The 27,246-nt window shown below is 32.4% G+C and overlaps 1 protein-coding gene across 1 annotated transcript; it reads right to left on the bottom strand.

Annotated features, from left to right (window-relative positions):
* Nucleotides 1-806: 806 nt before the first annotated feature.
* On the bottom strand, nt 807-2,626 carry LOC120074695 (dof zinc finger protein DOF1.4). The gene is made up of 3 exons (XM_039027910.2): nt 1,957-2,626; nt 1,644-1,846; nt 807-1,558 (listed from the first exon to the last, which is right to left on the bottom strand). The coding sequence occupies exons 1-3, from the start codon at nt 2,341-2,343 to the stop codon at nt 1,414-1,416; spliced, it is 735 nt and encodes a 244-aa protein (XP_038883838.1). The 5' UTR covers nt 2,344-2,626; the 3' UTR covers nt 807-1,413.
* Nucleotides 2,627-27,246: the final 24,620 nt, after the last annotated feature.

Here is a 27,246-nt window from a genome sequence, read left to right as displayed (position 1 = left end):
GGGCTATAATAACCCAACTTGACTAACTTCTAGTTGTTGTCCCAAACGACCCCTAAATGATTACAAAAAATGAAGTATACATAGACTAAATTATTACAATTATGAATTAAATTGTTACTTAATTCTAGAAAAGTTTAAAATCCAAAAGTGATTGAAAAAAATCTCATTTTAAAAACTTATATTCTTTTACAATATCAGAGGATTCAAATCTACGATTATGAAAGAGAGATTATCAAGCATGACTTATTAAACAACACTCAAGCTAGATTTTATCGTTCGTTATTTATAAGTGTCTTATCGACTTAGCTATGTTCGGATTGACCTGTAAAACGTAGGTATCCGGTCTTAACTTCCATTATTTGTTTCATTTTATGTCCGTATTCTTATTGAAAGCGTATAAGAGATAGGAGGGAAAGCTCAGTTTGCATAGAAACGAAGAAAAATGACAAGAAAAAAGGCAAAAGAAAATGGCTTTAAAATTTAAAGATAAAGGCACTCAATCTATATTGTCTCCATTTTATACTTTATGATGCAGCTACACTTGCTTTGGGTCCCAAACTTGAACTGAATTCATTAGTTTAAGAGACAACTTCATCATTAAGTGAAACCATCCCACATTCCAAAAAGAACTGAAATTATATTAATTAATTAATTCTCAAATCTTAGCTTTAATTTGAACTAAAAGATTAATTATATGAGTCTCACAAAATTTTGAACACAAAGGGAGGGAAAAAGAATTCAAATGAAAAAAACACAAAAGTTTTTAAGGAAAATTAACTTTTAGTATAAGGAGAGATTGGCCAAAGTAACCAACAAATTTCTCATATCACAATGAAATTGAAAATGAAGATATAAATTATATTATACATGTTTCCTCTAACATATCACATAGAGAAAAAGGAATATGACATAGATATAATTAACATTAAATTTAACCATATCTAAGTCTCATAATCACCATTACAAAATAACAAATCTCCCTCTTATCATCTCTCTTCCTATACCCTTAACTATATATACCCAAAAAAAGGGGGAAAGAAAAAAAGTATCCGATCCTTTTGAATGCATGCATGTAAATAATTAAGTACACCCGAAGAAGCTAAAGGCTCATCTAGTTTCTATATGTTGAAATTGGCATCAAACTAAGGATATGAAGGAAGTTGTTGTTCAAAAGTTTTTTAAAAAAACTTGGTTTATAGGATGCTATAATATTATAAAGTGACGAAATGAAAGAGGATCCGAGGTTCCTCTCAGCGCAATTACCTATGAAATTCTCAATCCCACATCTTTTGCAGCTGACATGATCGCTCCGATCCCACTCCTCTCGTCTTTGCTCCTCAACTTTATTTTTCTTTTTTTAATTTTCCTTTTTTTTTCCCCTTAAAAATAGAGAGGGAGATAGAAATACAGATACTAGAATAGAGAAGCAATTGAGGACCCATTATTATTCGTCGGATCATGCCAATTGCCCGTTGCCGTTGTTCCCGAGTTCCAATAGATCGAAGAAGGGTCGGAAAAATTCGATAGATCGATTTGCTCCGTTTGATTTTGGCACAACCTATTAAATAAATATGAACAAACAATTCATAAAAATCACGTTCATCATCCATCAATTTAAGCTTTTGAGTTATTATAGCGGTAACCTGTTCAAATCCTCCATCTTGATTTCCTTCATCGGCGTCATCAAACTTGGTTCGAAATTACCCAAAAGGTGGGAAGTTCGATCAAAGGAGATGGTGGGATGAGGGAAGTGATTTGAATTGAAGGGTTGTTGATGGAGATCATGGAATTGTGAGAGAAGACCAGAAGAGGAAAACCCTAAACCACCACCACCAATGGAATCCAACTGCAAGGGGGAAAAAGGTTAAGGAAAAAAAAAAAAAAAAACCCATTAGAAACAAAAAGATCAAGAGTTGAAAAATGAAGATTTAAAGGAGATGGGTTAGTGTAATATACCCCAAAGAACATTGGGCTGTTGATATGATTTGAAGAAACAATATTAGGAGGAGTAGTAGTAGAATTGATAGAGTTGTGAATTAGGCGAGGGTTTTGACTTGGGGTTGACGTGGAAGTAGCATTGACTGAAGAGGAGGAAGAGGAAGTTTTGAGGCGCTTGTTCTTCCGGCAACCGCCGCCGACGGGGACATTTCTTAGGGTTCCGCCGCGAGTCCAATAACGTTTGCAAGCTTTGCAGAAGTGCCTTGGTTGAGAGAGGCTGTAATTGTTGTAGTAACAAAATTTGGTGTTGGAAGAATCGCAACGAGGGCACTTTAGAGTAGCGGATGGTGGTTGTTGTTGTTGTTGTTGAGGGGGTTTGTCCATAATTCTAGAAGTTGAAGCCATTAGGGATCAACCCTTTTTATCATTTAAGAGATTCTAAAGGAAAGAGGTTGAAAAAGAAGAAGGAAGAAGAAAAGAGAGAGAGTAAGATGGGTTTGAATTAGGGTAAACTAAGAGAGAAGAAGTAGATATTCTCTTCCAAAAGCTAAGCAACAAAAAATGAGGGGAGGGTCATGTTGAGTATAATAATTGGAGAGAGAGAGAGAGAGAGAGAGAGAAATTTGTGGCCATTTGTTAATACAGTTGAAGAAAGAAATATTCTTGCAGTTGCTACACACTTTCTCCACTCAAACAAATCCTTGAAATTAATAAACCATTTTTCTAACATACAAAAAGAACTCATGTTCTCAACCCATTCAAATATTCAAATAGATTAATGAATGTACTTCAATCTACGTTCCATTAACCCAAATTTGTGTTTTTTCTTTTTAAAATGAAACTCTTTCGTACGTACTTAAATTTTTATTTGAGTTTATCTATCAACCACATATATAGATACAGTTATACGATATGGATATGATCAAATATGACGATTCGTCAATTTCTAAAAAATTAAGATACGGATATGTCATTTGTTTTATATATTTTTAATATATATATTTCTAAAAAAACGAGTATACTGATACATTGAAGATACATTTTCTTTTTCTTAAAAAATCCTATGATATAGATAAATTTAGCATACAAGTTAATAACAATAACACAAAATAGAATACAATACAACAAAAAGCAACATATAAGATGTTGAAGTACAATAGTTAATAAAATACAATAGAAAAGTGCCTCATATTACAAAGAAGAAGAGAGAAGGACGAAGATAAATGAAGAACTTTTTCATTGAATTGTTGAAGATATTCAAATGGTTTATATTTTGGTGAACTTTGTAGGGACTCAAATGTGAAGATGAAATTAGATGATTCTAGGGTTTGGTCTTTTATTTATTTTTTTTCCTTTTAGTTTTGGACTTGAGTAGTGAACTTTTTAAATAAGTTGCCTAGTTTTAGATTGGGAAAGATTAGATGAGTTGTTTGTCTTTTTCTTTAAAAAAAGGTACGCGTTGAAATAGATACGTCAAATCGCGTGTCAGATACGTATCTGGGAAGTATATGGAAGTATCGGTATCCGATACGTGCCTGATACAGATTCTTTGCCTCACATGAAGTATCTGTGCTTCATAGGAGTTTATCATACGCTATGTACATGGGTTAGTAGGTGCACACTGAAATATCTCAATTAAATTGACAAATTCTTAACACTCTTATCATATTACACTCCCATTCTCATTAGTATTCAATAAGTGCGACAAATTTAAAGTGTAGTAGTCAAAACAAAACAATTCACTCCAATCACATAGATGTAACTAAAGAAAAATATTTATAAAGAAAAGAAAAGAGAATTTGTCATGTGACATGCTATGATTGGACGTTTAGGTTAGCTCAACATAGAGTTAGGTACAATCCAAGATATGTCTAAGTATTTTTTTTCCTTCAATTTGGTATCCATTATATAGGTCACCTGGACTACTAGACTTTAAAAAGTTGGGTATATGATCTAGAGACAATGTTCATCAACTTAGTTATTAGAACTTTTTAAATTTACAGGTTATATCTATTTATCTATCTATCTATCTATATATATATATATATATTTTAAATTTATAACTTTATTAGATCAACATTAAAAGTTTAGAAAAATGATAAACACTATATAAAATTTGTACACAACTTTAAAAGTTTTGGTACTAAATATGTAAAGGTAAACTAAGGGCAATTTTGTTAATCTTAATTGGTTTTATTATATTATATTAAGGGGCTTTCGTTTTTCTTGTGAAATGAAATTAAAATAAAGGGTAAAAAGAGACGCTATAAGATGACAAAAGAGAGAAAATTAACATCTAAGAGTGATAAATGTTAAAATATTTTAACAAAAAGTGCAAGAGAGGGACAAAAAGACTGTTACAAAGAACGAAAAATTACAGCTTCAAGTTTACATTTTTGTAATGAAATTTCACGTGGTGGGTCTAAAAAAATACCCCAAATTTCGAATACTTTATGATTAAAAACCCGAAGAAACAGATGGGAAAATTCGAAAGGGAAGGATAAGACAAGGAGATAAAGTAAAGATCATATTAGTTATGAATCTCGGATGCTTCAAAGAAAATTGTAAAGAAAACATTTCCACGAGACTAAAGTTAAGCACACAGCAAATTTCAGTACGTAACAACATTCCTTTTATTATTCAAATTGGCCCTCCCAACTAGCGTTGGTATAATTAAATTTATCATAATTTATTGTTAATATCAAATTTTAAATAGAGGAAGACGTACTTGACATTTATCTGACAACAATAATAAATTTGTAATTTGAAGAATAGAGAACTTGCAAAACAAAGAAAAACAGTCTGATATCAAAATCAAAAATCATAATTGTAGAATGAAATGAAAGTTGAAAATTTAAGATCTAGATCACATATCAAATTACCTCATATATGAAGTTATAATGATATATTTATAGGGAGAATGAGATAGAATTTACATTTTCCTAATAAGTTAGAATTAGATATGATAAGATAACTAATTAGTTGACACTTAGACTTATTTAGATTAAGTCTACTTTAGGTCAATCATAGATTTAATGCAATATGAAGAGTAAGGGTCATGTGTTCAAATGTCAATTTTCTTCCCATAATTTATCAATTTAAGCTTTTAGGTCAATCAGTGATATAATACGATCAAAATTTTAAAAAGAAACCCTGATGTTAAATCAACACTCTCCCTCACGTATGGATTTGAAATATGTAGAAGATCAGTAGAAGTCTCAATGATTATCTCTTGATCATCTATTTTGATATTATGTTAAATCATTGATTGACCCTAAAATTTAAACTGATGGACGAGGATAAATTTAATATTGTTTATGAAACAAGCTAAATAGTCCATGGAAAGCAAATCCTGGATTGCCATTTTCATTCAAAGCAATGAACATAATGAATGTAAATGGTTAAGAGTTTGGTGTTTTGTGAAGAAATGAATGAGGGGAAAGAGGAGGCCATTGGAGACTGAAATTCTGTGTGGCTGTTTGTTTTATTTCTGTTTCTTTGGTGTTAATGGAAGAGAGAGAAAGCAAAGGGAGGTGCAGAGCCATGTGGAAGGCAGCTCATTTATCTGTCACACACACACACAAAAAGAAAAGGCAAATTAATCAGAGCTTAGAGAACTAATGGATTTTGTAGGGCTCCAAGGGATTTTCTTCCTTAAAATTCTGGCCCCCATCATTATACTTTCAGCAGCCCCTTAATTTGTTTTTACAAAAAGAAAATATTTAAGCTTTAATTTGTTTGGATAAAGTTAAATGATAAACATTATTATTACAATCCACACTGCTCTTTACTACCAACCTCTCACTTTTTCTTCATTTAAAATTACTCTATGAGTTAAAGTAAAATGTAACTTTGTAATTTATTTAGATTAATTAATCTTTTACCTTATGTATGGTTCATAAATTAGAACATGGATTTATGAATAACCTCCACTGCCCTCTTCAAAGAATCTTTGCTTTGTTCTATAAAAGAATTACCTGCCAAAAGTTTTCCACTTTATTTTCCTACTCCTACAACTATAAGCCCCACTCTCCAAAATTTGACGTGAGGTGTTCTCAAAAAAATAAAAAAAAAAAAATTTGGTGCTCCCTTAATAACATCTATCTCAATACATCTCAAGAAATTATCTAATAAAATTCTGACACGTGCCAAATAATTTTTTTAGAAAAGATATATATATATATATATATATATATATATATATATATATATTTATATTGTGGATAAGAAAGAAGGATGCACATAGTTAGATGTAGTCTAGATTGTAGTTAATCATTACTCGTTGGAATTAATCTTTCCAAACCTTGCTTTATAATTTGTAATAATTAGTAGAGTTATGAGAAAAAATAATTAAGTTTATATTATGTACGTTTAAATTAGATAATAACATATCATTGTAAAGATATACGAACACGACAAAAAAAAAAGTTTATTTGATAACGTAACATTTTTTTGTTCTTGCCTTTTATACATGTTTTTTAAAACTTTGTTGTTTAATTTAATTTGTTCACAATTTCTTTGATATGTCTTTCACTTTTTTTTTTTTTTTTTTTTAAGGAATGCATTTGAATAATTCTAAGCCAAAATTTAAAAACAAAAACAAAATTTCAAGACTTTTTTTTTTTGTCTTTCTAAATTTGGTTGAAATCCTAAACATACATAGAAATAGAACAAAAAGAAACAAATATGGAAGTGAAAGTAGTAGTATTTACAACCTTAATTATCGTTGTTTTATTGAGCGGTAATTCTCAAAGACAAGCTCGTAGCATTGATAACTTCTCAACAAATCTTTAACATTTCATCTATATCTCAACTCGATGTACTACATTTAATCTTTTCATTGTAATTGACAAACTTTCTGATAATTACAAGAAAGAGAGATTGAGAGGTGCACCCGAACATTTCAACTATCTAGGTTGACGCATCCTTTAACACCTTCATCAAATCTCAAACCTAACGATAGATTTATTGCAAAAAAGAAGAGAGTTAGAGGAAAACTCTCCAATTTAGAATAATAATAGAAATATCATAATTACGAAAAAATAGCAAATTTAGAGCACCAATTTACAGTAGCTATTACAATATCTTCCAAAAGAGTAAAAAAGTGCTTTAAACTTATTTGTAAAAAAAATGATTGTTTCTTTATTCAACCAAAGGTTCTAGAGAAGAGCTCCCAATAGATTATTGAAGTTGACATTTTAAAAACTTTTAAGATTTAGATTCAAACTAACAACGATGATATCTATCTTTCATAATCTTATATTCTTATGTTTATCAAACACGTTTATGAAATTCTTAAAAACCATAATTATGATTAGGTTAAAAAAATGTTGTATTAATATAGATAAAAATGATAGAGTAGATAATGGATAGAAAGACTATTGAATTGTTTGGTAAGGTGGAAGGAAAGTGGATGGAAAATGTTTGAACTTGGAATTTCGTGCACCATGTTTTTCCTCAACTTCTGTGGAACTTCCTCTATTTTATGTTTTTTCTTTTTGGGTAGCGAAAATTCCTGTATTTGTTACTATTATTCCATTTATTTAATATACATGAATAATAATAATAATAATAATAATAATAAAATAAGAGGAGGAATATCGTAAAAGAGAAGGTAAGAATTTAGGAATTTGAAATAGTAAAAAAGGGGTGGTCCATAAGTATAGTGTATAGGACACCCACAATTTCATTCAATTTCTTCCCACCACCACCACCACCGCCACCACCGCCGTCTCCATCAATCAAGAGATTCCAAATACAGAGTTTTTTTCTTTTAAAATTAAAAAAAGAAAAAAGGAAATTGGGATAGAGAGAGATAGCTGTAGCCATCAATGGCTGACCACAACCCAACTTGCAGAGACAAAGATCTCTATCCTTTGATTCATTATCACACTTTTCTGTAATAAAAACAACCCACTCACTTCTCCATCTCTTCATTTCCCTATTTTTTTAACTTTTAAAACCATCATAATCACTTTCAATATTCGTATTCTCTTCACTTAAAACCCATTATTTACACCTAAATTTTAACTATTATTACTCAATTAGCTACCTTCACTTTAATTACAACTATTTTCAAATATAAAAAAACCAACCAATTAATAGCAACATATCACAACTCTATCTATAATAAACACCGATACACTACCATTCGTATCTATCATGGTATAGATAAACACACATAATAGTCTATAGCGATCAATCGCAGATAAACTGTGATATATTTTGTTATTAATTATAAATATTTTTAACAATTTTGTCATTCAAAATAATTTTTTATTTAATTATTATAATAACACGACCTTCAATGAATAAACCGTTAATGAAATTAGAAAGAAGTTAGATTTGGTTTTTTGATGGAGAAAAAATACTACTTAATTGGCCAAAGATAGACCAATCCATCAGGTTTTATATTTATATAGATATTGTGTGTTTAATTAGTGAATTGTCTTTTATTTTAAATTAAGAAATTATATTTTACTTAATTGATCTAATAAAATATTAGATAAAAGAGTAGATAATGTATATGAGTCACATTAATGATAATATTAAATTTAAATTAAATCTAACAAGGAAGTTTTAGTTAAAAAAAAAAAAAAAAAAAAAAAACCTAAATTTATAAGGAAGTTGGATGAAAGTGATAAAAGCAAATTTGTGAGATTTCAAGCCTATAAAGAAAGGAGGATAAATGACTTTGGTAATTTTTTTAAAAGTAGGGAGAGAATAATTTTATTATTAGAGATAAATATCAAATCATAACCAATAAAATAAAAAAATTTATATATAGTACACAGTCCGGTAACAAATTCAATTACTGATAATTTTGTTATAATATATATATAAAATAATTGTGGATAAAATTCACAAAATGACAAGTTACAATGAGTTAATGGAAAGAGAGATTGATTTAGACATGAATTTGGAGTTTGGAGTAATTTGGTTGGGAAGTTCCAAAATGACCCAATGCCATGTCCTGCGGACGCGGCCTGAGATGATACAAATTATGAGCATCGATGGGTCATTGTCAAACCCTTTCCTTCATTTTTCATGCAAAGTGCCTCTCAAATTTTCATACCACCTCTATTTATTAGGTATCATATCAACATATTTTTTAAAATATAGTGGAATTCACTGACATTGATTTGAGATTTATGAATATTTATGAAGATAGATTTATAATATGAACAAAGAAAATATGATACTCTCGTAGTACTAAGAAATTCCCACAAAATACTCACATCTCACTTTGTTTTTACAGAAAATTTCAAACAACCCCTTCTTTCTTTCTTTCACATTTAAATTCATGATTTTTAGTCAAATATATATGTTGAGTATAACGAGTGGAGTAGAAGCCTCAACGAAAATGAGTACATGTCAATTTTTTGATTTTTTTTTTTTTAAAAAAGAATAATAAGATGGTATTCTTTCAATTATCACTTTAGTGTTTGGTTAGTGCTAAAATGGGAATAATAATGTGTGTCGGGGTAAATTAAAATGGAGTAAATTGATGTGACGGGATAGAAGGTGAAAGGTGGGATTTGTTAAATACGGAACGTTGGATGGGTAAAGGCAGGAAGAAGGAGGTATTCATTATGGGTTTTTAAAGGCATTTTGGACTGTTCTTTATGGCACTTTCAACCCTTCAATGATCCCTCCCATTGGGCCCTCAAGAATGTTTTCTTCACAATTTCCCCTCTATGTCATTTCCATACATTCTTTTCTTTCCTTATTTGCTTTTCTTTTCATTTTATTTATTGGAAACATGTCATATACGATTAGAGATATAGAGAAAATATGCACAAATATTTATTGGAACGTATGTTAGACTCTCACGATACAATTTAAGAGACAAGAGGTTAAATTAAGTGAGCAATGCTCGATATTAGAGGTTCAAATTTGAACTCTAAAAAAATAACTCAAGAGACCAAAAAAGATAATTATTCTCTTATTCACAAAAATAAGAAACTTGTATTTTAAAAGTAGTAGTAGTAGTACATGCTTCCCTAGTAGCAGAAAAGGAGAATCGAGTTAGTGCGCTACCGTCCCCCTAAGACCTCCTCGGTCTTCTTGGACTTGGTTTATGTCTAATTCTACTCGAACATTTAATATAGAGTATTTTTTGGGGGTAATAGCACCGTCACACTTTTCATCTAAATAAGTTCTCTTTCGTATGCAGATAGTTCTTACTTGCAAAGTGGAAAATATAGGAAAGAATACAACAACACACACCTTGCATCTAGCTCAAAGCTCTCGGTGCTCCTCTCTATGATGCAACAAAATCTCGTAGCATTGTCGATACCCTTCAATACCTCACTCTCACCAACCCTGACATCCGTTATGCTTTCAATCAAGTTTGTCAGTTCATGCACGCTTTCACCATCGTACATCTTCAAGCTGTAAAACACATCTTACGGTATCTGAAGGGTTCTCTTGGTCATAACCTAATTATCACTCTAGGTGGGAAGAAAGTCATTGCTAGCTCTTTGACCGGTGCTATTAAATCCTCAAATAAATAGTGGAGAATTCAACCCTTTGATCTCTTGATCAACAGCATATATCTTATAATTAAGTTTAACAAAAGGGAGATAATAATTTGAACTCACCTATTTGACTCAAAATTTCACCATAGTAGGAAAAAAAAAAAAAAAAAAAAAGAACTAAATAAGTTGAAGAAAATTGAGGAATGAGAAAATTATGAAAAATCACTCATTAATGAAAAGTTACTGAGGTCTTATTTATGAGTAAAATTTATATATTAAAATTTTAAAATGGAGTGTCTAAATTTAAATACTTATAAAATTTAAAATTTCAATTGATAAAATTATTAACGTGAAGTTTTATGAGAGTCTAAATAAAGATACGAAAAGAAAAGAGTATCCCGTCTTAACTTGATTGGAATGATTAGGAAACATTGAGAATATAAAAAATGTTTGCAACTAACTAAATTCTGAAGAGTTTGGACAATTTAGTTTTGTAAATAAACTTTGACAAATAGATAAACGCGTAAAAATTATCATTAAGGAGGTTTGTTCTTTGGTTTACTTTTATAAAATAAGTTGTTACGTTTTCCGTTGAAGACGGAAAAAGTTCTGCTTGAAAAGGGACGCAAAACTTGGGCCTGTGGGCTTTTTCCCGTAGGAATCTTCCTAAATGGGCTCAACCTGCCCAATATGTCTGCTTCTCATGTCATGTTTTGTATTGAGATTTTTATTGTATATTTCGTAAATGTCTTTTAAAATTTGATTTTTTTTAAGAAGACTTTTAAGTGTTAATTTTGGATAATTTTATCTTTTTTTCATTTATTTATATCTGTTTTTTTTATATATTTTTTTTCTATTCACGAAGCATTTTTAACGTTGGAGAGAGAAAATGTATTTAATATGATTTTTTTTCTCATTTTCAATTGAAGAGAAAAAATGCATTTAATATAAATTTTTCCTCTTTTTCAAAAGGTGAGAGATAATGTATTTAATATGGTTTTATTTTAAGGTTTTTGATTTCAAATTTATTTATTTATTTATTTTTTGTGCTTTCTATGTGTATGTATACGAGACTCATTTCAAATATATACAATGGTATATTAAAGGTTTCCCAGGTAATTTCATATGTATATATTCTACATACTTTGTCATATATATTCATCTTCTTCATCCAATTACAAAATTAATTAGTCTTGTTTCTATTGAGCTTGTATAAGATCGGACCACGAAATGATAGACTCTTTATATAACACCGTTACTAGAAGAGACTTATATTTCACTAGGATGACCATAAGAGACTTGACTTTAATCCTGAGTGAGTTGTGAACTTTTGTTCATGATGACAATCCTTTGATCTATATAAGTGAGAGTGGCCATGATAGCCGACTCAATAAGCCTACCATTTTCGGGATTTGTCTGTTAGGGAGTTAGGAACACGACTACACAAGATGGAATTCACTTATTCTCATTCTTTGGGAAAGTAGATACCTTGCTCCCTTAATAGCTGGTTTCAGGTCTTGAACAATGAGGCATCAACCTCTCACTAGCTCGAGAGGTGTTAGTTTATAGTTGGACTATAAACTATTTATTCATTAGAGGAATCAATAGTACTTAAGGAGTTAAATGTGAATGGTCATCGCTCTCTTAATTGATTATTTCCATGGACATAGAAATAAATTTATAGTGCGAAGAGTGCAGTTATAAGTCTTTAATGGGGTGTCCGGTAGTTAATGAATATTGATTAATTAGATTAAAAGAGTTTAATAAATTAATCTCATATCATTGGAGCTTCTAATATATAGGTCCATAAGGTCCCTCACTAAAGAAAATATAAGAGGAATGATTTGAATTGTTCAAATGAATTGATGGAATAGCATATTAATGAGATTAATATGATACGGTTAATTATAGTAGTTATGAACATTTGTGAAAGGTCAGATTGATTATTTTCATAGACATAGAAATAAATCTACAGTGTGAAGAGTGCAGTTATCGGTCTTTAATGGAGTGCCCGGTAGTTAATGAATATTGATTAATTAGATTAAAAGAGTTTAATAAATTAATCTCATATCATTGGAGCTTCTAATATGTAGGTCCATAAGGTCCCTCGATAGCTTACTAAAGAAGGGATGATTTGAATTGTTCAAATGAATTGATGGAATAGCATATTAATGAGATTAATATGATATGGCTAATTATAGATTTGATCTATAATTAAGAGAGAAATATTTGAATATGATTCAAAGAATGAATTTTTATGAATAAGATTCATAAAGAATTAGCTAATTTTGAGAGGTAGAGACAAATAAACATATAATGTTTATTTAATTAATTAACTATATACATTAAATTAGATTTAGTATATATAGTTATTTATTAGCTTTGCTAATTAATCAAATAAATGTTATTTGATTAATTGAGCCCTAAGGGCAAATATGAAAATACTTGGAGAAGGGGTAAATACTTTTCCATATAAATTGTTTCTTTTGCCCAAATTAAACATGAGATTTTCATTTGTGAAGACTTAGCCTCCAAAGTTCTTCCAAAAATTCTCTCAACACTCACTATTCCTCCTCCAAGGATGAGAGACCACTCTTCTACCCTTGGAATCCAAGAGAATATCAAGGTCTCTCTTATGGTGGTATTCATTGTTTGTTGGAGATACGTTACGGAGAGAAAGCTTAGGATTTTCGTGAAGACAAAGGGATCTACAAAGGTAATAAAATGTTATTTTCCCCTTTTCTTCTTATTAGAAGGCATTCTGAATGTTAAACATGATTTATCCTCTATTTTTGTTCTATTATTTTGTGATTTTGTATCATATAAACCAAAAAATCGAAATGCAAGGTGTTCACACGCTTCTGCTCGGGATTCGATCCCTTCAATTAGTCAGAGCCAATTTTCTTTCATTTTCGATTTTTGGTTTAGCTTTTGAAACAAAATCTAGCTTAGAGGTGGGTTTGATGTTCTACATTTAGAATGTTTGAATGTCGGTTTGCAATATTGGATGTTTACGATTTTTGGCACATAGATCTTGCATTTTATTTTGATTAAAATGTAAGGGCTTGGTGTTTTTAGGCATTTAATTTCTTGCTTCGAGTCTGTAAGTCCGTGTCGATCGAAAGAATAACAGTTGTTGAGGAGATCAGGGAGAAACGGTGGTTTTTAGAGATGTTTAGAGCTGAAAAATTGCAAAATCTGGGGCATTCTGCCGTGCAGCATCGCAACGTTGCAAAGGCGAGGCGGCATGCAACGTTCGTAGCGTCGCGACGCTGACCCCTCAGCAGTGCGATGCTCCGAGGACCAGACGGGCTTGTATGGCGTGTAAGGAGCTGATGAAGGCTATTGTCTTTTGCCCTAATTTGCTTATATAACTTAATTTTATTTAATTAATTAAAAGAGTATAAATGTTATATTAATTTAATTAATTAATTGCTTTATAGAGTGCCAAAATTCGATCCAATTAATTGTTGTTTAATTTAATTATGCATGAGATGTATGATTTAAATTAGTGTTGAATGGTGCATAATGTATTCCATTTAGATTAAAATCTCACATTAAAATAAAACATGTTCATGCATCATATCTAAATATAAATGTTATATTTTTGGATGCATGATTAAATTAGCATGCTCATGCATCTTAATATAAATGTTATATCTTTTAGATGTATGGTAAATTAAGTATGTTCATGTATCATGCAATATTATAATTGTTATAATGTATGGTAACATGAGGGTTGATGATGCTTAATGATTATTTAATATAAGAGTTATATTTTACAATGGAAAAAAAGTTTGCATTGAGCATGACATTACTTAGATTAAAATAAGCATTATATTTTAATCAATGTCACCAAATGCAAACTTATAGATTTTATTTTTTTCATTGTTTTACAATGGTTATAAAAGTAATTAAATGAGAATTAAAATCTATAATCATGAGTTAAAATAAACTTCGATTAAAAGAACTCTTGAGATTAAAACACGTTTCTAATGAGATTAGAAATATGTTAATCTTTTGATTCACTTTAATAGGATTAGAATGAACTTCGATTAAAAGATTAAATTTATAAAATAATTACCCAAAAGGGACCTTTGTCGAAGGAACGTTCTGTCTAGGCTGAGGTTTTTAAGCTGACAGAAACGGAACACCTCTACCTAGGAATTGACCGAGAAGGTGAATCAAACAAATATTTTATAAGCATGCAATAAATGATCAATTTTATTAGAGAGTTTGATGAATGAGATCACATATTGTTAAAATATTCAATATAAGCGTTGTATTGAGCAAATTAACATGGACTTAGCTAAACATTAATTAGTTTAATTTTACTAAGTTAATAAACTCATCTTTTGCAAAACATTTAGTGGGAGGAAAAAGATGTATATAATATGTCATTTCTCCACCCACCCTAAAAGTTCACAAGGTGAGATTCATGCTCGGCCTCGTGGTGTCCTGGGTGTACCCTCTCTTAGGAAGGTATTTGCATGGGTCAATATCAAGGTGAATGGAGAAAGTGTTTATAGTAAGTGGGAGAAGAACGTGTGTCAACACATTTTGCGGTCTCTTTCATTGGTTTGAAACGTCATTTCCATGCTTGGCCTCATGGTGCCCTGGGAGCATCCCCTTTAGAAAGGTATTTGCATGGAAAAGGGACGTACCAAACTCCAGAAATAGATAAGATCGCTACAATCAATTGTTTGATCATGTTCTTCCTTGAGGCAGACTAGTTGAGGCAGGGTTATAGGGTTGAAAATGAACGGTTACACTTACGATAAAGCATTAAGACACTTAATGATTTATTGACCAAATGAATGGTAATTAAATATTATATGAATAAGGAGTTATTCTGGGATAATATTTGATTGAGAGTGTTTTACTTCAGTGATAAAGAATAACTGTACACCCTGAGGTGACATTTTATCCAAATCACTGAATGCATCATTGCAAAATAAATAATGTTGGGTTCATTATTAGTTTTTCCTAAAATGATTGGATTAAAATGAAAAATGATATTTTGCACAAGTGTCTAATATGTTTTAAGAGACTAAATTTCACTAGGATGACCATAGAAGACTTGATCTTAATCCTGAGTGAGTTGTGAATTCCTATTTATGATGAAAGTCCTTTGATCTATATGGGTGAGAGTAGCCATGATAGTCGACTCAATAAGCCTATCATTTTAGGGTTTAGTCTGATTAGAGAGTTGAGAACACAGCTACACAAGATGGAATTCACTCCTTCCCATTCCTTGGGAAAGTAGATAAATTGCACCCTTAATAGCTGGTTTCGGGTCTTGAACAATGAGGCATCAACCTTTCACTGGTCCGAGAGGTGTTAATTTATAGTTAGGCTATAAACTGTTTGTTCATTAGAGGAATCGGTGGACTAAGGCCATTAGTATCTAAAATGCTCAACAATATTGAAATGTTCAACAATGCAACCACTAAAACTTGTTGGGGTTGATGTCCTAAATCTCGTAGGGTTCCATAGTTTTTAATTGTAATGTACAAATATTTTATTTATGTAATAAAATATGTGATATTTTATTTCAAAATTAGTTGCATTAACCACGAACCAATAAAATAACATCCAAGGTTATCTTTGTAGCTTAAACATGTATATAGAGACATACAAGTGGATCATGTTTAAGTGATAACTTAAATGGTCTGTAGTAGATGGATAAGATTGGGTACCTTATCCTGGTGACACTACGAGTATGGCTTACTTTGTAGATGTTACAATTGTTGTAAAGTGTTACAAATGATCTGATCATGATCATTCATGTGGAGACATGTGAGCGGGGATATCCTATACAAAGGAGTTTGTGTAAGACTGGACCACAAAATGTTTTGTCTCATTATATAACGTTATTTATAATAGAGACTTTCATTTTACCAGCTTGACCATAGGTAACATAACTTGAATCCTGAGTGAGTTGTGAACTTCTGCTTATGAAGGCGGTCCTTTGATTTGTATGAGTGAGAGTGGCTAGATCGCCGATTCAACAAGCCTACCATTTTGGGAATTCGTCTGATTGGGGAGTTGGGAACACAACTACACAAAAAGGAATTCACTCTTTCCCCAATGTCAGGGCAAGTAGATAAATTTCTCCCTTAAGGGCTAATTCCAGGACTTGAACAATGTGGCGCCACACTCTCTCTTGGCTCGAGAGGGGTTTGATCATAGTTGGACTATGATTTATTGTTCATTAGAGGGATCAGTGGTACTTAAGGAGTTAGATATAACTATAGGGGCAAAACGGTAATTGTGGCCCAACTATACTTACGAACAATTTGTGAAGAGTGACTGGTTATATCCAATGGACACAGAAATATATCTGTAATGTAAAGAGTGCAGTTGTCAGTTTTTAGTGGAGTGCCCGACGGTTAACAGATGATGAATAATTTAATTAAAGGAATTTAATTAATTATTCATGTACCGTTGGAGCTTCAAGATATAGGTCCATTAGGTCCCATCTGTAGCATAATGGGAATTAATAAGAATCAATTTTTGGATTAATTTGAATTGTTCAAATTAATTGAGGGAATTAATTATATATGCTATAATTAATTTAATCTAATTATATATATGATATGATTGCTATAATGTATTTGATACATTATAAAATTTATTTGAGAGGAAATAAATATTTGAATATGGTTCAAATATTAATTATATGAATTTGATTCATATAATTAAATTTAATATAAATAAGATTTATATTAAATGCCATTGTTGAGAAAATAGAAACGGTAGATTATATTGTATTTGATATAATATAGAATCTATAGGTTATATGTTATATTTGATATAACATATAGTTTAATATATATATGATAAAGTAGTTACCATATAAATATATATTAAATTGATTTATGAAAATAAATTATTTTATTTTATTTTAAAATCATTTTGGAATGGAGTTGTATCTCCCTTCCCCTCTTTTCTCTAAAAAATGTGGTAGTGGAAAAGTAAGAAGTGAGGTAGTTCTTATTCTGTGAGAAATTTGGAATATATCTCTTCCTCTCAATACTCTCAAATCCCCCTCTTCCAATATAGCCAGAGCCTACAAACTCCTAGATTCTCATCTAGAGAATATAGAGGAAACATTCCTGGTGGTGTCCTCGTTGACGGTTAGAGCGTTCAAAATTAATCGTGACAAGATTCAGAGAAGGAATTTCATGAAGAAGAGTTCTTCAAGGGTAAGGTGTCTTAAACCCTTTTTCTTTCTCGTTCTCTGTTTTAAAGCATGCTTCAATTTTCTTTTAAATGCATAATCTGTTTGTTTTTGCTATAAAATTTATATTCTGTAAATTTTGGGTATTTGGTCTGATCTCATGCTTCCGCTCAAGGACCTTCACTAGTTCCTTCAAAACTAAGAAAATAAAATTTTTCCTAAAGATAATGCTCATCTTTGGCATCTAAGACTAGGTCACATTAATCTTAATAGGATTAAGAGGTTGGTTATTAATCTTAATAAGATTGAGAGGTTGGTTAAGAATGGACTTCTAAACGAGTTATATATGTTTTTTACCAGTATGTGAATTTTGTCTAGAGGGAACAATGACAAAACAACCTCTTACTGGAAAAGGTTATAGAGCCAAATAATCCTTGGAGCTTATACATTTAGATCTTTATGATCCGATGAGTGTAAAATCTAGAGGAGGGTTTGAATATTTTATCACTTTTACGGAAGATTATTCAAGATATAGGCATGTTTACATAATGCAACAAAAGTCTGACACACTTGAAAAGTTCAAAGAGTATAAGGTTGAAGTTGAAAATTTATTAAGTAAAAAGATTAAAATACTTCAATCAGATCGGGGTGGAAAGTACATGAATATTCAATTCCAGAACTATATGATAGAACATGGAATCATATCTCAATTCTCGATATCTGATACACCTCAACAAAATGGTGTATCAGAAAAGAGAAAATAGAACCATGTTGAACATGGTTTGCTCTATGATGAGCTATGCTTCTCGACCTATCTTGTATGGGGTTGTTTAGTGGAGACTGCAACTTACCTTTTAAACCAGGTTCCATCAAAGAGTGTTACTAGAACACCTTTCGAATTATAGAGAGGTCGTAAAAGTAGTATATGGCATTTCATGATTTAGGAATATCCAACATATGTGCTTGTGACAAATCCAAAGAAATTGGAATCACGTTCAAGATTATGCCTATTTATAGGTTATTCTAAAGAAACGAGAGGTGGTATGTTCTTCGATCCAAAAGAAAACAAAATATTTGTATCGACAAATGCTACTTTCTTAGAAGAAAACCACATTAGAGAACATAAGCCAAGGAGCCAAATCGTATTAAATGAAATTTCCATAGAAACTACTGAAACTTCAACAAGAATTGTTGAAGGGACGAGCACTTCAACAAGAGCTATTGATGTTGCTTCATCTAGCCAAACACATCATTCTCAAGTATTAAGAGAGCCTTAACATAGTGGGAGGATTGTAACCCAACCTACTCGCTATTTGGGTTTAACAGAAACTCAAACCGTTATATTATATGATAAAGTTGAGGATCCATCATCTTACAAGAAGGCAATAGTTGACGTTGACAAAGATGAATGGATCAAAGCCATGGATCAAGAAATGGAGTCTATGCACTCATATTCTATTTGGGAACTTGTAGAACAACCCATATAGGTTGCTAATGGATCTACAAGAGGAAATTGGGTATAGATGAAAAGGTGTAAATCTTTAAGGTTAGACTAGTAGAAAATGGTTATTGTAGGATTAAATTAGCATGCAGCAGAAGCAACAAGGATTAATAAGCATTCTAATTCATTAATTTTGGCTATAAATAAAGCATGCTCATACAATAATAAGAGAGTTTCATGACATACCTTTGTAGAACCTTTTGAAACTCGAATTCAGCTGCAAATCTTCTCCAGATCTTCTTGTGAATCACTTCAAGGTCTTCCCTACTATTCTTTTGGAGCTTAGATTGAGTTGTGGGACTAAAAAATAAGCTTGAATGAAGGGAATTTGGAGAAGAAGCTCACCGCTGCACCTTTAGAAGAACACCTTCTTCAATTCAAGTTTTTCAGCTTTCTCAGCTCAATATTCCTTATTTATTGCAAGACCATCATGCAAAGAAGAAAGCTGAATGAAGAACACCTCATGCTTGGAAGATTGAATCAAGAATAAGATGTGAATTGTGTGAGCTACTTGGTTGAGAAAGTGGAGTTCTTCCACTTTTTCCATTTGTGTTTTTCAATCTTTTCCAATTTCAAATTGATTTCCAAAATCAGTTTTGATTTCAAAATTGAAATTATTAATTTTACAAAATTAATTTCATAAATTAGTTTTGTAATAAAATTAATAATAGATAATTAATTAAACAATTTAATTAGTTCTAATTAATTCAATATCAAATATTAAATTAATTTTACACAAATTCCACCATCATGAATCCCTATTCATGAATTTAATATTTAAATCATATTTAAATATTAATTGATTCTCCAATCTCGTTTAATTCTAAAATTAAACGCGTAACTATATCACATATAATTACTAATTCCCTTAATTCTAATTTAAACGTTTCAAATTAACTTATCATGCTACTCTAAGGCTAATCTATTTACGAGCTAGTAGGGGGACCTAGTGGACCTACAGATCATGGGTTCCAATGATCCAAGATTAATTAGTAAACTCTTTACACCGAATAACCCTCATTCGTTAACTAATGGGTCACTCCACTAAAGCCCACAGTTGCACTCCCCTCACTGTAGATAAATTATGTCCACTTGATATAACCATGATTAGTAAGTAAACCCTTCACAGGTTGTTCGTAATAATGGCTGGGTCAAATGTCTATTTTACTCCCGAGATTACCTTTTGTTCCTTAAGTTTCACTGATCCTCTAATGAACAACTAGTTTGTTATCTCAAGCATCTTATATAGACAAGATGTTATCTAGGTATAAAATGAAAAATTCCAAGAAAGGAATGTTACCTTTTAGACATGGAATTCACCTATCTAAGGAACAAAGTCCTAAGACACCTCATGAGGTTGAGGGCATGAAACGAATTCCATATGCATCAGTAGTATGGAGTTTAATGTATGCAATGTTGTGTACTCGTCCTGATATATGCTATGTCGTAGGATTAGTCAGCAGATTTTAGTCTAATCCTAGATATGATCATTGGACTACTATTAAGAACATTTTCAAGTTTCTTCGAAGAATGAGAGATTATATGCTTGTGTATGGTGCTAAGGATCTAATGCTTACTGGATACACTGATTCTGACTTCCAAATCGATATTGATTCTAGGAAGTCGATTTCAAGGTCAGTACTCACTCTGAATGGAGGAGCAGTACTGTGGAAAAGCATCAAGTTAAGTTGTATAGCTGACTCCACAATGGAAGTTGAGTATGTAGCTACAAGTGAAGCAACAAAAGAAGCAGTATGGCTCAGAAAGTTCCTGACTGATCTGGAAGTAGTACCTAATATGCACCTGCCTGTCACTCTCTATATTGACAACAGTGGAACAGTTGCAAATTCAAAGGAACCTCGAAACCATAAAAGAGGAAAGCATATCGAGCGGAAGTACCATCTCATCAGGGAGATTGTACACAAAGGAGTCGTAATTGTCACGCAGATAGTTTTTTAAGACAACGTAGCTGATCTATTTACAAAGGTCCTCTCAGCTAAAGTATTTGAGGGTCATCTAGTAGAACTAGGTCTACGAGATATTCATCACTAAGGTAAGTGAGAGAATTTATGTGTATTAAAATGCCCTAGTTTATTGTATTTATATGTTTTGTTCTCTCCTGTAAACTCAACATTGTATATATTTGTATATATTGAGCCACTGGAGTTTTGGTCCAAGTGGGAGTATTGTTGGGATTTATGTCCTAAAACATGCAGTTTGTAAAAAGATAATATATTCTATACTCAATAAACTTATTATTGATTTTATAAATTGCATACATAAAAGTCTAAATCCAATAAACTAAGATCCATGTCTATTATATGCATACTTGAACTTTATGTAGAGACATAAAAATGGATCAAGTTCGAGTAAATAACAAAAACGATCTATAGTACATGATTAAGGTTGAGTACCTTATTCTGATAACACTATTGGATGTGACCTACTCTGTAGTTGTTACAAGTTGTTGTAAAGTTACTACAAACAAAGTGATCCAAATTCGTTCATGTATTTTACATGAGGAGTGGGGGTGTCCTATGCAATGAGTTTGCATAAGATCGGACCAAGAAATAAGTCACTCTTACTTTATGAGGTTGTTTACCGTATAAGACTGACTATTTCACTTAGATGACCTAGGTAACTCGATCTTAATCTTGAGCTAACTATGAACTCCTGTTTATTCGGGATTATCCTTAGATTTGCATAGGTGAGAGTTGGCTCAACAACGCTGACTCAATAAGCCTCTCATTTCAGGTGTACGACCGAATAGATAACTGGGGACATAGGGTGCAAGACGGAATTCACGCCTACCCGATTTAGGGATAGAAAAAAAAGTTGTTCTCTTAAGTACTAAATCCAAGTTTTGAACAAGGGGCCCCACCCTCTCACTAGGCTGAGAGAGATTTGGTTTAGTGACTGGATCAAAAACCAGTTGTTCATTTGAGGATCAATAGGAACTTAAGGAACAAGACGTAATCTTGGGGGTAAAACAGACATTTGACCCAACCATTATTACAAACAACCTGCGAAGGGTCGACTTACTAATTATGGTTAAATCATATGGACATAATATATCTACAGTGAGGTAAGTTCAACTATGGGCATTAGTGGAGAGACCCATTAGTTAATGAATGAGGGTTAATTCGGAGTAATAAGTTTAGCCAATTAATCTCGGATTGTTGGAGCCCATGATCTATAGGTCCACGAGGTTCCCCTTCTAGCTCGTAAATGGATTAGCTTTAGAGTAGCGTGATAAGTTAATTTGAAACGTTCAAATTAGAATTAAGAAAATTAGTAATTATATGAGACATAATTACACGTTTAATTTTAAGAATTAAATGGAATAGGAGAATTAATATATAAATATGATTTAAATATATGAATGTGGATTTGTGTAAAATTAATTAGAATTAATTAAATTATTTAATTAATTATTATTAATTTTATTAGAAAAATTAATTATTGAATTGTTTTTGTAAAATTAATAAAGATTTCATTTTTTGAAAAGAAAATTAATTTTGAAAAAGAATAAAAAATGGAAAATCCCAAAAAGTGGGATTTGTCTACTTTCTATTCAAGTAGCATGTTCATAGTTCCACCATGAATTTGAGTCTATCTTCCAAGCATGAGCGACAATACATGCAACAATGGTATTTGCATGACAGTCATGCAATAAATTAAGAAGATTGGGCTGAGAATCGATGATGCCATTGATAATTGTTACTGAAATAGCTTGAAGTTGAAGAAGGTCTTCAACAATGTTGATGTAGTAACCTAATCTCTAAATTCCCTTAATCCAAGCTTATTTTGAGTCCCACAACTCAATCTAAAGCTCCAAGAGAATAGTGGAGAAGATCTTGAGGTGGTTTACAATAAGATTTGGAGAAGTTTGCAGTTGAGAATCAAGATTTCAAGAAGTTCTACAGAGGTATGGCTTGAAACCCTCTTGTTTTAGTATGAACATGCTTTAGTTACTACCAAAATCAATGAATTAGAGTGCTTGTTGATCCTTGTTACTTCCGCTGCTTGCTGATATACTCTAACAGTCTGAACATTTCCCTCAGAGACTCCATAATCTCACGAGTGTTGGGATTGGTGTCTTAATTCTCCCGAAGTCTCGTAGTTTGTAAACTATGTACATATTGTTATGAATAAAATAAGAGTTATTTTATTTGCATTTACTCATATCCAATAAACAAAGATCTGTGGTTATTGTATGTAAACTTAAGCATGTATATGAGATATACAAGTAGATCATGCCTTAAGTAATAACTTAAAAGGTCTGTAGTATACGGATTAAGGAGCGATACCTTATCCTAGTGAAACTACGGATATGGTCCACTTTGTAGAGGTTTATAAGTGTTGTGAACTACTACAGATGGTTTGATCCTGACCATTCATGTGGGGACATACGAGCGGGGGTGTCCTATACAAAGAGTTTGTATAGGAATGGACCACAAGATGATTAGTCTCTTTATATAACGCCGTTGATACTTAAGATTTACATCTCACCTAAACGACCATAGGTGACATGACCTTAATCCTGAGTGTTTTGGGAACTCCTGCCATTGAGGGTGGTCCTTTGATTAGTATAGGTGAGAGTGACCAAATTGCCAACTCAACATGCCTACCTTTTTGGGGATTTGTCTGATTAGGGAGCTGGGAACTCAGTTACACAAGATGGAATTCACTCCTTACTCAAAGCAGGGGTAAGTAGATAGATTGCTCTCTTAAGGGCTGATTCCGGGTCTTCAACATAGTGGTCACATCCTCTCTTTGGAAGAAAGGACCCAGTCATATTAGGACTATAACTTATTGTTCATTAGAGGAATCAATGGTACTTAAGGAGCTAGATGTAACTACAGGGGCAAAATGGTAAATTGGTCCAACTGTACTTACGAGCGATCTGTGAAGGGTTATCACACTATTGATTGGTTGATATGGACACAAAAATATATCTGTAGTGAGGAAAGTGTAGCTGTCGGTCTTTAGTGGAGTGCCTGGTAGTTAACGAATGGTGGATCCCATGACTAAAGAGTTTAGTCAGTTATTCACGTACCGTTGGAGCTTCAAGTTACAGGTCCATAAGGTTCCTTTGGTAGCTCAAAGGATTCAAGTTGAGAATCAGTTCTTAGAGTTAGTTTGAAGTTTTCAAATTAACAAGAAGAAATTCAATTATATATGATATAATTGGTGTGATATATGAGATACATCAAGTGGAGGATTAATGTAAATATGATTTACATTAAATACCATAAAATAGAAAAAGAACTATGGTTTGTATGTTTCATGAGATGAAATATTAAAACTATAGGTTATAAATATAATATGGTAAGTTGGTTGTCATATTTATTTATAATAATATTAATTATTTGATAATTAAATCTTTTTCTCTAATAACCGATTGAGTGAGAGGTTATTGGTGGTTTTATGGTAACCGTGAAATAAAAGGAAAAATGTTTTCCTAAATTTAGAGTTGCTACTTTCGGAAATAACTTACGGAGAAAGCTATCAAGTGAAAGTATTTGATTAAACGATAGCTATAGAGAGACTAAACGATCGTGGAGCTTTGACTATACGATAGTCATTCAGCTGGTCCTAGCTAAACGATCGCGTGGCTAACTCTATACGGTAGGCTGACATTTACTACACGACCGAGCATATCGTCTATACGATAGACAACTTCTTATCTCCCACTTACTGGATTGTCTACACCATCATTGTCCTCCATTCTCTTCCTCAAGCTAAGTTCATACGGAGCCCACAACTCCAGAATTCTCACAACGAGAATACCAAGGGAATCATTGTGGTGGTGTCCTTGATAACGGGCAGAAATGCACGTTATTACAGTGCTAAGTTCTTAAACAATGCTGGCTTGTGTTGATAAAATATGTTAGATTGCGTCCAAAAAGCATTAAGTTCATAACATTGTGATCACATGCGTTCATCGCATAGAAATAGTTAATTTTTGTATTTTTATGCAGAATATGCGTTGACGCAAGGTGAAAAGCGCGATCACAAGAAATCAACGGATGAGCGCAGCATTACCGCAAGGCTTTGCGGTGATTTGTGTTCGCAAACATATGCTGAAGAAGGATTGCTGCATAGAGTCGACGCATCTGGGTGAAAGGCATAATTAATCACGATGGGACAGAAAGCTGATGACGGTTGAATCCGAATTAAGTTGACAAGCCACTAACGATAACAAGTACACTCAGCTTTTCGGTGACAAATATTCGGAGCATCAGTCAGAGAATTAAAGCTTTCTCATCTGTGCAATCATAAGTGAGAAGCCGCCCTTCACCCCGAAGCTCTATAAATATCGAAGACATCCTTCAGAAAAGGAGTTCGGATACTTAGATAATTTTCTCCATAGTTAGAATAGCCTTGTCCATAGTTTCCTTTTTATTTTAAGGCAAAGCAAGATAAGAGCCGAGACACTGAAAGATCGCTCAGGGAAACTCGAGAGAGAATCCAGAGGCATAGAAAGCAGAGAGCGGGCCGACTCTTGCAAGAGCGAGATTATCTTTTGAACACGAGTAAAAGATAGTGTAAAAGCCTGGGAAGTAAAAGATTGCTACCAGGCTCTTTATTCTCTTATTGCATTGTTATTTTGTACTTCAACTTTATATTTATACAATAGAAGTTCTTATTCTACATCTGTTCACTCTCTTAGCACGCATGAGTAACTAAATTAATCGAATGGGTTGAGAAAAACTAAGCTAACATGACCTATTATCTTGTTTTATGCTGTGCCCAATACCCCTTTAGAGCTACTCGAGAGAGAGTCTAAAGAAAGAACCTGAGACTTGAGAGAGCTAGGTTAGAATCTAGACTCGAGAGAGCAAGATTAAAACTGCATAAATAAGAGATAGGGACTTAGAGATAAGCTTTGTTTGTCAACCTGTATCGCATGCACCCTAGAGATAGGTATGATATTATGTGGTCGCCTTATTTGTGTGTGTGTCATTTTGTCATCGCATAAATAAGAATAGAGGCTTATGTGTAGGTCCTATAGACTCATCACATATATCGCATGTGTTCTAGCATTAGAAGTCGTAGCATTCGCATCGAAAGATGGTTTACTATTGTATGTGTGTTGCATGATCACATAGCATGAACGCATCCTAGGAAGTGTTAGCCGAAAACCTTCTCAACCCATTCACTGCATACTCATCGCATCTTCCGTTTTATCAACTCTTTTCGAAACTCCGCCGTATTTGTTTTTTTTTTATTACTGCAAACAATATTCCCAACAACTACTTGATTTATTTGGTTACCGCAAAGTCTTCTGAGAAATTACCACCGCATATTATTTTCCCAAGTCCCTGAGTTCGACCCTGGACTTACCAGAAAACTCAGTGGGGTTTACACTTGGATTCCACAAAGAAAACTTGAGTGCTCAACGCATTTTCATCATCGCATTTCATCCATAATTCCACCTCATAAAATAGCGCATTAGTCCTCACTCAACTCGATTGGTTTCAAGGAGCCGTTGGCCATTTGTCGTGTTCGTGTTGTTGATCATGTTGTGCACCAATTGTTGCATTCGAGGGCTGTGTTGCTGTGGATGCTTATAGATTGATCGAGGGAGTTTGAAGTATAGTTCTTCAAGGGTACACATACTCTATCCCTTTATTAATCTTAAAATATGTTGTAATTTCTTGTTGTCTATGACCTGTTAGTTTCCGTTTTAAGATTGTGATTGTTTATGTTCAATTTCGAATGGAATTTGGAACGATCTTTTCGCTGCTCATGAAAATTCTCATGCTTGATTTCCTTCGACGAGTTGTGAGCATGGGCTCATGCTTCTTGGCTAAGACTTCATTAAGACTTGCCAAGATGTACACTCGGGCCTTTTCATTTTCCCACGTCCAACGCTTATATGCTTCCCGAACACTTCGAGAAGCATTGGTAGATGGAATGGGAGAACGATCCTCAATCAGGACAAATCGAAGGTCATCGATGATCAGAATAGTATTGACTGTGTTTTTCCAACTAGCATAGTTTTCTTCTGTTAACTTATCTATGGCTAGTAAACTTAGCAATAGCCATTATAATGATGTTGCTGAAAAGGAACAAACTATTTTAGTCTACTTGCATTAAACCACTTAAGAAAACCAATCAGTTTTTAGAAAAATAGT

Source organism: Benincasa hispida, chromosome 3, assembly GCF_027475165.1.
Source record: "Benincasa hispida cultivar pf3 chromosome 3, pf3_genome.v1.1, whole genome shotgun sequence".
Taxonomy (NCBI): Eukaryota; Viridiplantae; Streptophyta; class Magnoliopsida; order Cucurbitales; family Cucurbitaceae; genus Benincasa; species Benincasa hispida.
This window is presented reverse-complemented; position numbering and strand designations above follow the sequence as displayed.